Genomic DNA, 11,203 nt, shown 5'->3' on the forward strand with positions numbered 1-11,203 from the left:
ATAGAGCACAGGCAGAGTAGATTTAGCATAATTCTTAAGGGCCCTAGGATTTTCGGAATGGTAAATGAGCATTGGCTTCAACTTAAAGTCAGCAGCTGCATTAGCCCCTAACAAGAGAGTCAGCCTGTCCTTTGAAGGTTTGAAGCCAGGCATTGACTTCTCTCTAGCTATGAAAGCCCTAGATGGCATCTTCTTCCAATATAAGGCTGTTTCGTCTACATTGAAAATCTGTTGTTTAGTGTAGCCACCTTCATCAGTTATTTTAGCTAGATCTTCTGGATAACTTGCTGCAGCTTCTGCATCAGCACTTGCTGCTTCACCTTGCACTTCTATGTTCTGGAGATGGCTTCTTTCCTTAAACCTCATGAACCAACCTCTGCTAATTTCAGACTTTTCTTCTGCAGCTTCCTCACCTCTCTCAGTTAGGGCCTTGCTCTGGATTAGGCTTTGGCTTAAGGGAATGTTGTGGCTGGTTTGATCTTCTATCCAGACCACTAAAACTTTCTCCATATCAGCAATAAGGCTGTTTCGCTTTCTTATCATTCGTGTGTTCGTTGGAGTAGCACTTTTAATTTCCTTCAAGAACTTTTCCTTTGCATTCACAACTTGGCTAACTGTTTGGCGCAAGAAGCCAGCTTTCGGCCTGTCTCTGCTTTCGACGTGCCTTCCTCACTAAGCTTAATCATTTCTAGCTTTTGATTTAAAGTGAGAGACATGCGACTCTTCCTTTCCCTTGAACACTTAGAGGCCTTTGTAGGGTTATTAATTGGCCTAATTTCAATATTGTTGTGTCTCAGGGAATAGGGAGGCCTGAGGAGAGGGAGAGAGACGGGGGAACGGCCAGTCGGTGGAGCAGTCAGAACACACACAACATTTATCGATTTAAATTCGCCGTCTTATATGGGTGCAGTTCATGGCGCCCCAAAACAATTACAGTAGTAACATCAAAGATCACAGATCACCATAACAAATATAATAATAATGAAAAAGTTTGACATATTGCGAGAATTACCAAAATGTGACACAGCGACACGAAGTGAGCAAATGCTGTTGGAAAAATGGCGCCGATGGAAAAATGGTGCTGATGGACTTGCTCGATGCAGGGTTGCCACAAACCTTCAATTTGTAAAAAAGGCAATATCTGCGAAGCGCAATATAGCGAAGCACAATAAAACGAGGTATGCCTGTATCTATGTTTAGCAGTGCCTTGAAAGAACTCATGACCAAAACCTGCTTGCCTGAAATGGTCAGGTATTTCTTCTTTGAACAGGTTTTATGTAAACTTGAAGGCAAATGAGCTGTTCAGTTGCCAGTTTTGTAAACGTGGAAAATAAATGCTTTTCCAAATACAGGACTTTGGAAGCAATTTATTTTGCTCTCCCTAAAAATACAAGGCGGAATGGGCTCAACTAGGGAAAATAGCAGATTCTCCTTTGGCCAGACTTCAAAGATCATGATAAGGGAAAATACTACACCTTGTGGGGAGTGCGTGTGTGTATATGTGGTTTTATTTGTATATTTATTTTTAAAGGGTGTAAATATCCAGACAGTTTCTCAGTTTCTTTGCAGTCTTGGAATTTCTACCATCAAAATCTGGAATTTCTTTCAGCATCTGCAGAGAAATTCCTTATTCTATCAAGCTTTTAGTTTGTCTGTGTTTTTATTCCAGGGAGTTCACTAGGGAAAATGATCAAGAAAGAGTCCCGTTTTTAAGCTTAGCTGTTAAGTTCAAAGCAGCTTCTGAGACCATAATACGTTTCCCAGAAAAGTTACAAAAATAAACGTTACAAAAATAAGTTGAGGTACATAAGTAAGCAAGTTGAGGTACATAAAGTATCGAAAGGGAGCAACAGGCATGAGATCAGCAGTAACAAAACTTGTTTGATTTTTTTGGCTTTGTAAGAAAATATTCCAGCAAAGGGAAGGTTGGACTTTCAAATGTATTGCCCAAGTGGCACAATCTTGGGAGGGGAGTGAATATGCAAAGAAATAAAGGAATGAAAGAAACCTCTTGAGCCGTAGAGTCTAGTCCCCTATTATTGCAGGCAACCATATTACATAATTCCTTTAACAAATGTATCAAGCTGCTGCTGCTTTTTTTTCTTTTTTAAGGAGCTACTTTTTGCTTTTGTTAGAAAGCTGTTTCAAAATCTGACTGCGCTAATGAATAGAAACTTTTTCGAATATCCACCCTAAATTTATTCATGGCCGGTTTATATTTGTTTGTATTTGTGTCAACATTCTGTCAGCCTAAATAGTTACTTTCTCTCCAGGGCATTTACCTCCTAATATTTTTACACAACACAGCATCAAAATGATGATGTTCAAATTATAACTTCTTTGTGGAACATGCCTCAGCTGGATCTTTTTGTCTTTTAGTCCACCAGAAAAATACTTTGTAATGGGTACATATGATGTATTGTGGCTTGCTTTCTCTTCCAGTTTTAACTGATGACTGCATGAAATACTTGGGAATTACTGATGCAACTTGTGTGGTACATTTCAGTTTTCCGTCCTCTCCAAGCGTCTTTGGTATACGCTTACAAAGCATGTCTGATAACTTTCGAAGTGGCATAGAAAAGGTTTGATTAACTCTCAAGATGTTTTAGTTCTGCTGGTTAACGTTCACTTACTAATATGTTGCCGTATACTTGGTGGACAACGTTTTAAAAACAAAAATCTTCATTCCTTTTTCTGAAGAGTTCTTTGAAAGATGACAAATTTACAAAGGCAAAATCCATCTTGTTGCTGACTGAAAGAAATGGATGCCATGCAGCTGGTGTGCTGCATTACTTGGAACACACAGATGCTAAAATTCCACCAGAACTGCGTGACTTTACAGCTGGAGTGCTCAAAGCTAAAGAAGATATGAAACTAGCAAGGCCTCTTTGTCATTATCTTAAAGCACTTGGGGTTTGCAAGTAAGAAAATGCATAATCTATTCTAGCAGACTACTTAAAATAACTTGTGCAAAGAGCTGTTTGCTTTGAGTAATGGCTTTTTCCCCCTAAAGTTTGCCAAATGTTGTTTAATATTTGAGGAAAACTGTTGTTATGCCTCCTTGAGAGAGCAGGTTTTTAATAATGTGGCAGGTCTCTTGTTGGTTTCCCTTTGATATTGAAGGGGCTGCATAGTAATCTCTTTTCCTGTAGGTACCATATTTACTCAAAAACAATAGGTGATTTTTATTTGTTCAGCATAGGAGGTGGGAGCCTCATCTTGGACTTGAATACTGGAGCTGGAGCTGCCATTGCCACAGTTGCCTGGCCACAGCTGGGTTGAGTCATGTGGTGGTGGAGGGGAAAATGTTGCAGAGACAATGCGGTGTGCAACCCAGGGGGCCCACTTGGGAAGTGTGTGGCCCAGGGGAGTACAAGGGAGACTGCAGCAGTGGCAGAGCTGTTGCAGTTCTGGCCCCAACCAGAGCTCAGAGCCGAAGGTGCAGCTGCCACCACTACTATCTGGCTGGAGCCGGGCACCTTGTGTTCCATGCCCTGGGCCAGAGTCAGAGCTACTACATTGGGGTAAGTGATGGCAGGAGAAAAGCAATGGAGAGTAGGAAGCAGGCAGACTGAGGGAGGGGGACAAACACTGATGGGAAGAGGAAGGCACGCAGCAGGTGTATAGGTTCTGATTTAACACAGATGTGGGGCAAGTGGCATAGACGCAGACCGTATGCTCCCTACTTACTGCTGCACCATTCCCCATCACAGTGATGGGAGGGATTCATTTAAGCCAACTCTCCAGTAATTAAATTATCTACATGAAAAATTATAACAAATGTACAATTTTCCATGCATATAATCCATTTATTGGGGACTTGTCTTCAACTTGGAGTCGAGTAAGAGTGATGCCTTTTTTTTTAAGCATTGGTATGATGAAAATGGGAACTACATTTTCTTTCATTTCAATTGCCTCTAGGTGGTATTTTTTTGAAGTGGAGTGCTAATTTTACACTACGGATTTCTGTTATGATTTAGGGACCTACCCAAATTGAGGTGGCAGATGGGCAATTTTGCAGGCTGATTGTGGCGCTGGTTACCATTTTTTGTCTTTTCATGGTGTCTCTTTCCCCGCCCTTTCCTCCTCACCACTTCTGATTGTCCAAAGGGATCTGGTGGCCCTGCTCCTCATCGCTGATTGGTAGAGAAGGCTGCCCTTAATGTGGACATGCCCGTCACTGCTAATGGCCAGCCCTTTCAGCCAATCAGCGGTGGAGGTTGTGGCCACCATCTTGGCTGCTTCCTTTTGTGCTGGCAGCTCCTTCCCTCTGCACCCCCTGTGGACTGTGAGGCTGTGCCACAATGTCCTCTGCAGCGTTTTATTTTTAGTAAGCTTTCTTTCCCCTAGCAATTCTGTGCAAAATCATGAGAACTGCCATTTTTCACGGTTTTTGTGAAAATTTGTGATTTGAGTAGGTCCCTAGTTATGATGTTTCATAAATCAGAATACTCATCACAAATGTAATTTTAAGACTTGATATCAAAAACTCCTTGGAATGTATATTGAAATGACTTATTCTTCTAATCTTTTGCTTAAAGTAAACCAAACTTACAACAATAACTGTCTGCTTCCTTCTAGCTATGGTAGAGAATTTAATATGTGCATGTGTTAATGAATGCTTCCTCCAGTTGGGTCCCAGCTCTTAGTTATGTAGCTTGTGACTACACTGGCAATATAGGTATATACAGACATAGGGATGGAAGGGGATTTAGGCCATAGGAGTCTTCCACATTCTCGTTATCCAAAGTCACTGTTTCCTACCCTTACCCATGTATCTGCCATATTTGTAGTGTAGATGCACCTGAACTAGCTTTAAACCAGCTAGTTTGGTTGCAGGTGGTAGTCTTGTTGTGAGAGTATGGAAATCAGCATGGGCTGCAAGATCTTTGTGAGAAGCTGGGTAATTGAGAGACTAGTTTTATATTGAGCTTTATGCTACCACATACAGTCTATTGCCAGTACCTGAACTAAGTTGTATAAAATCAGCTTGGGTACATCTCCATTATACTGTAGTCACATCAGTAACTGGGTTATAGCCAAATACTTACTGTGGCCTGTTAAGTGCTATCAAAATATAAGCAAATAATCCTCAGTTCTGAATTCCCCAGTGCTGCTGCTGAGTTTCACATACTTCTTAATAAAATAGAATATTCTTCCCATGAGCACCTGTTAATTTAAGAATAGGATTTTTTTTCCTAATAGTTTCTTGACTTAGCTTCTGAAATTTATGCTCATAAGTTCTTGTTAATCTTTTATCTACTAGTTCTTCTGAAATTGACAGAAGACTCTATGGTCAAAAAGCACTTCAGTTTGCTGTCTTAAAAATTCAGGGCGGGGAGGATGGAATTGGCTTTGTTTATCCTTGTTAAGTCTTTTCCTCCTTTGTTGTGTTATAAATATGCAGGAATATGAGGATATGTCCAGATCGGCATCAAGTTAATTTACAAATAGATTTCCCGCCAAAGTCTTCAGATCAAATTACATCAGCAGTTGGATATGTCACAGTAAGTTACTAGACTTCTGTCTTGTTTTTAATATGTCTAATACGCCAGTCTGATTGCTAGCAATAATTCTGGTATAATATGATTGGCAGTTCATAATATCAGTAGAATAACATACATTTTGAGCCCTTGGAATGTCCTGTTTTCCTTTCTGCTCTCTTCTAGCCGACCGCTTGCTTTCTTTCAGGAAAGTGATTGTTTCTCTTTACAACAAAGTTTACAAAAGATGGACGCAAAAATGTTCTCTGTTTTAGGATCATCTCACAGTAAATATAATAAACTTTATCAGTTAGCTAGATATGGTATGTCTTCCTCATCTGTAGGAGCTGCAGCAGGAATAAACAGCATGGAGTATTGCCTCTTGTAATGCATGGCTTGAAGTGACGTTAGATCTTTCTAGTGTCCTTCATCCTCACCTGTGGCCCTTGTATATCAATGGAAGACTTTTAATGAGACAGCTGGGTTAGGTCTCCTTTGTTTAAGGCCGTTTTGTGGCTGATGAGACCTCCTTTCTTGCCCTGTTGTGTAAAGGAAGCAGGAGTCCTACAAGGCACGCTTGATGCTGTGTTGTTGTCAGTTCCTGTCACTTCTGCCTCTTGGCCAGCACTCAGTGACCACTGACAGACGCAAAAAAACTCCCAAAAAACAAAACCACTTTACCAGAAGAGGAATTGCGTCAGTTTGACCCAGCTTGCCCAACATTTGTGTAGATCACGTGCTTCAGTGGGGCTTTTTGGCACTTTTATCCAATAGCTGATTGATTCAAGCTATTAGATAAAAGTGCCAAAAAGCCCTGCTGAAGCGCGTGATCTACATACGTGGTGAGCTGGTCAGGTCAGTCTGATGCAACACCTCTTTTGGAGCATGCATTTTGCTTGTTGAGGGGTGTGTGCTGAGTTGTAAGTAAAGCACTGGGTTTTTTCCCCTATATCTGTAAGTAGCCGATATGTACTTAGTGAAGCTCTTCACTGGCCAGTAAAAGAAACTTGATTCTTTGTTGTATTAGTTTTTGCCTGAGGATTTAGTCTTTCTGCACTAAATGTAACAAAACTTCCTCAGTTCTCCATACAAAAAATTAACGAGAGTTTTTTATGATGATTAAGAAGATTACTGTTATTGCAGCAGATAATCACTTGGAGAAATTGAACCACACCTCATGGGAAATGAGTTACTTAAGTCACTTCCATGGACTGATTCCCACAGCCCCTCAAAAGACCTTTCAAACAGAAAGATAGATCAGATACATAGGAACTTTTGCTACTTCACTGCTTAACCTTTTCATTTATGTAACCATTTTATGTATACCTGACTGGATAGGAGAAATTATTCTATATAGGGTATATAAACTCTCAGAAGAGCTGTAAAGCAAATATTCTTACAAGTTATTCAAAAGGTTAAATATGGTGGCACAGCTTCCTACAAAAATGAGGCTTCTGGCTTTGCTTATCTGCCTAAGTTTGTGGTTATTGCTGAAAATAAATTACCTTTGCCCCCTGTATTCAACTTCTCAGAGGTTTAAAATTCAGTTGACTTGCTCTTAAGGCATTGGAGGATAGATCTAAATGGAATGATACAGATCAAATTAATTTCTTTGGCTCTCATTGAATAAGCATGTAAAACAGTAACCTACAAATTGTTGTCAGACATTTTGACTCTACTCTGTATATACAGATACTTGACTTCTGTGATGTGGAACAGTTCAGTTAAACTAAGTTTCAGATCCCCCTCTCTAATCTGTGGCTAAGATTTGCTAGGCTCTCAAGGCTGTAGCGATAAATTAATGTTTAGTTATTTGAAACGTTAAAATGCTATAGTTCTTATAGCATAAGCCCAGTTTGAATGTTTATCATTCTAAGGTGAATTTAGTGTCAAACAGAAGGTCTTACTGAAGAGAAAAAGAACAGCAATGGAATGCATTCTGCAGATGATTCTAATATTATAAAAGCCCGAGTCTGTTGGTCTGTCTGTCTGTAACACTTTATTCATGCTCTGATTGGCTGACGGAAACAGCCAGTCAGAATGCTTCAGGCATGCGGGAGTGCCACCATGATTTCAAAGCTGCTCCAAGGACTGGGATGGGCTCCCCTACCCCACTCCCTACAAGCAGCACCGAGGACTAGCCAGCAGGTAGAGCTGGCCCAAGCGCTGGCCTCAGCTCCCCTACCCCGATCCCTGCAAGAAGCAGAACAGCAGCAGCATGGGGCGTTAAGTGGTGGCACTCCATCCCAGCCCCCTATGCCCTGCCCCCATCATGCTTGTTGGGCATTTGGCTAGTACTACCATATTTTCAAGTCTGTAGTTGAAAAATTCAAATCAAAGAGCAAGCTTAAGTGCCTGTTCATTTTTTAACCTCACAACAAACATGAGTCTAATTGAGCTTTTGGTCTCTGTCAGAACATAAGACCATAGTATGGTATTGTTTGTTTCAGCGTGTATATCTGTCAACTAGAGACTAGAACACTTCCAGTTACAGGCACAAGTGTTTTTATAAGTTGGTAGAGAGGGATATTTTACTACTGACCTGGGCTGGACTGAACTTGTTCTATTTAAATATTAAAAGCTTATTAACTTTAGTCATATGGGCCATCTAATTCTCCCTCTGTGTTCCAGATACTACCTCTCCACATTGTGGATGCAACAAACTACTTTGGTCGCATAGTAGATAAGAAAGAGGATCAATATGCAATTCTTGCTGTAGAAATGGACAAGTATTTTAAGAAAGCCAGTAATAAAGTATCGGTTGAAATGGTGAAGAAACTATCATTGTATGGATTACATGAAGAGAAGGTTTTTCATCGGTAAAATATTGAAATTCTTTTCAAAAAGAATGATTTAAAAATAAAGACTGTTCCTGGATATTTTAAAGTATTTGGATTAAAGCAATTGTACATGCCTGGAAAAATAATGCAAGTTCAAACCAGAACATTATCAAACCATTTTATTTACATTTTTTTAAATTTGCTACACGTGGAATATTTTGGGTAGCTCATATTTTGATCTGTTCTTATTTCATGTTCATAAAGGTTAAACAAATGATACAAGTAGAGTGCTGAATACAATCTTACTGTGGGTGCTTTGACAAATGGAAGTTACTGTCTATGTTTTGTCTCCCTAAAGGGTTCAAGTATTAGAGGTCTTTCCAAAAGAAGAAAATGGCTTTTTTTATAATGTTACTATCAAGTACATAGATGAAGGTAGAACTGGTCAGGTTCAAGGCCATCAGTTATTTCCCTTACCTGCAGAATTACAGAGTTTGCCCCCTCAGGCAGTGGAATTCATTGTTTGTAGAGTAAAACCTATTGATAATGAAACTGAATGGAACCCAAAGGTAAGTTTTTTCTTTTTTTCAGTATTTTTCCTTTTTGTAGATTAAGCTTAAGAAATGCATTTTTTATTTTATGGGAAAATTAAAAGTCCCTTTTTTTTTTTCTTTTATTAAAAAAAGTTGGTTAAAAACTTATTAATAACAAACAGTGAAATTTAATGTTTTTTAATTGAGAATCATAAACTATTTGACCAGCTGTTTTCTAAGAAATGAATTATTTTTGGTTGTCCTCAATATTAAAATTGATTCTGTGAAATAAACTAAGTGTAATTTCTGAATCATTTATCAGCTGGCATTTTAATTATCAAGCAAACTTAAATATGTCTGTGTGGTATTTTTTTAATTGCTTCAGATAATTGTTTGCCCTCTAGGCAAATTTAGGTTGTTTGGGGGATATACTCTAGAAAGAAACGTTCTCAGAAGTCAGTCCCTTTTTCTAAAGTCTTCCAAGGTAAGGGTAGATATAATGTAGCCTCTTCCAAAGCCAGTCATCACTGCTGCTTGAATTTGCCAAAAGTAACTGCAGATATAATCTGATGCTCATGATCTGGTGCAGTGGCTTCCAAACTTGGATGAGGGTAGGGAGTGGTGGGGTGATGAAGCTTTGGTAAATGATCTATGAGTCGCACAATTCATGTGTGCCTTTATAGCGCTTTCTGTTAACATTTTTAAGGGTGTCTGGTGGTCTGCAAGAAAAAATTGAGGACAGACAATGGTCCATTCTTTCTAAACATGTACTTTACAACTGATTTAGTGATGCATCAGATATCTAGGTCAAGCCCATTAATCTTGCAGTAATATTGTTTAATCTATAGTTTTTCAGTGTATGCCTTCGTTAGTTTTTCTGGCATTTACTCCAAAACTGTTTGCATTACTTGATAAATACCCTGATTTCATTGTTAATTGTAATTCAGTAGTCTTCCAAATGTATAATAGTTGCAGAATCTGTTTTCAGTTTGGTATGTATTTTGTGTACTGTGAGTGTGGTGTTTTTTTTTTGTTTTTTTTGTTTTTTAGATTACTAGATATATTAATCAGAAAATTAAAGGAAAATTGCATGAAGCAAGAGTGGTGCTTACCTTGGGAAATACAGTTTGGGTTGATCCAATGGTAAGTATTAAATTGTAGCATACTTATATTTAAACTTAGTGATTCACAAATAAATGGTTCCTTACATCCTTTTAGTTCTCTATTTATAGATATTTATATATAGTGTGTATGCTTGCTTGCATGTGCATCCAAACACAAGCATTTTTATGTATAGATAAAATCCATGGTGTGTATATCTTGATTTGGCCTAACTATGAACCACTAGCAAAATTACAGGTGAACTTTACAAATCATTCAAAGTATATGCCCGTACGTAATTTATTTTTTCTCTAATTGTCATGAAATGAATAGGAAAAATATTTAGAGATGGAGATTTTAAGGGTTGATACTGATATTCGAGGAGGCATATCAGCTGATAATGATCCGAAAGCCAATACAGCTGCCATCAGGTGTTAAGTCCGGTATGGTGGAAGGAAAGTAGGAAGGTGTATGTGGGGCGGGAGGGCAAATCAACTCCCCCTGCTGTGAGGGAGGGAGGAGTCAGGGGCAGGTGCTGTCTGGGAGGGGGGCAGTGCGGGATGGAGGTGCAGCTCATGGGGTGGGAGCAGCTCCCACCACTCGCTGGCTGCACCCACGGAGGGTGGGGTAGTGTGTGCCCCGGATCTGTGCAGGGTGGGTGGGCTGCAGCTGCAGGGTGGAGCTGGCACTGTGATTTTTTTTCTTGCTGGGAGCTGGGCTTGGAATGGGCTCCAGTGCTGGGAGGATGCTGGAGTCACCTCATGTTTCGCCGCAGCTCTGTTCCCAGCACTGTGCAGCCACCCAGCGCAGCCCTAGCTTTTCCTGGCACTTGGGTAGAGGTGGGGCGTTCAGACAGGGCTGTGCCAGGTGGTATTGTGGGGCTGGGAGTGGAGCTGCGGTGAAATTTGGGGTGGCTGTAGCCTCCTCCTAGTGCTGTTGAAGACCGCTCTGAGCCCAGCCCCTGCCAAGAAGAGCACCACGCAGTTCTGGCTCTACCCCATAGCTATAGCCCACCCCACACTGCAGATCCAGGGGCACAACCCCCTGCCCTCTTGGGGTGCAAGCAGTGGTGAGAGCTACCACCACCCCACAAGCTGCGCCTCTGTCCCTCACCACAGGGGGCAGTGATTCCCCACACCCACATACACTGTTTCCCTCCCCTTCTGGCATACCAACAAGAGCAGGGGTGTCCAGCCTTTTTGAATGTGGGGCTGGATCACAAACTTTTTATCACCCAGTGGGCTGGCGAGCCATATTCAGAGACCCCACAGGAAGTGGTATCACATCAGGAAGTGATGTTTCATAG

General features: G+C 40.4%; 1 protein-coding gene across 1 annotated transcript in view; it reads left to right on the top strand.

The window, feature by feature from the left end:
- The window catches only part of TDRD12 (tudor domain containing 12), a 75,263-nt gene that overhangs the window by 47,370 nt on the left and 16,690 nt on the right, over positions 1–11,203 (top strand). The window contains exons 20-25 of the mRNA XM_019535426.1: positions 2,443–2,582; positions 2,701–2,921; positions 5,408–5,507; positions 8,115–8,302; positions 8,622–8,832; positions 9,847–9,939. Coding sequence (XP_019390971.1) covers positions 2,443–2,582; positions 2,701–2,921; positions 5,408–5,507; positions 8,115–8,302; positions 8,622–8,832; positions 9,847–9,939 — 953 coding nt within the window. The remainder of the gene's footprint in view (positions 1–2,442; positions 2,583–2,700; positions 2,922–5,407; positions 5,508–8,114; positions 8,303–8,621; positions 8,833–9,846; positions 9,940–11,203) is intronic.

Source organism: Crocodylus porosus, unplaced genomic scaffold (genome assembly GCF_001723895.1).
Source record: "Crocodylus porosus isolate Cpor-Errol unplaced genomic scaffold, CroPor_comp1, whole genome shotgun sequence".
In the NCBI taxonomy this organism is placed as follows: Eukaryota; Metazoa; Chordata; order Crocodylia; family Crocodylidae; genus Crocodylus; species Crocodylus porosus.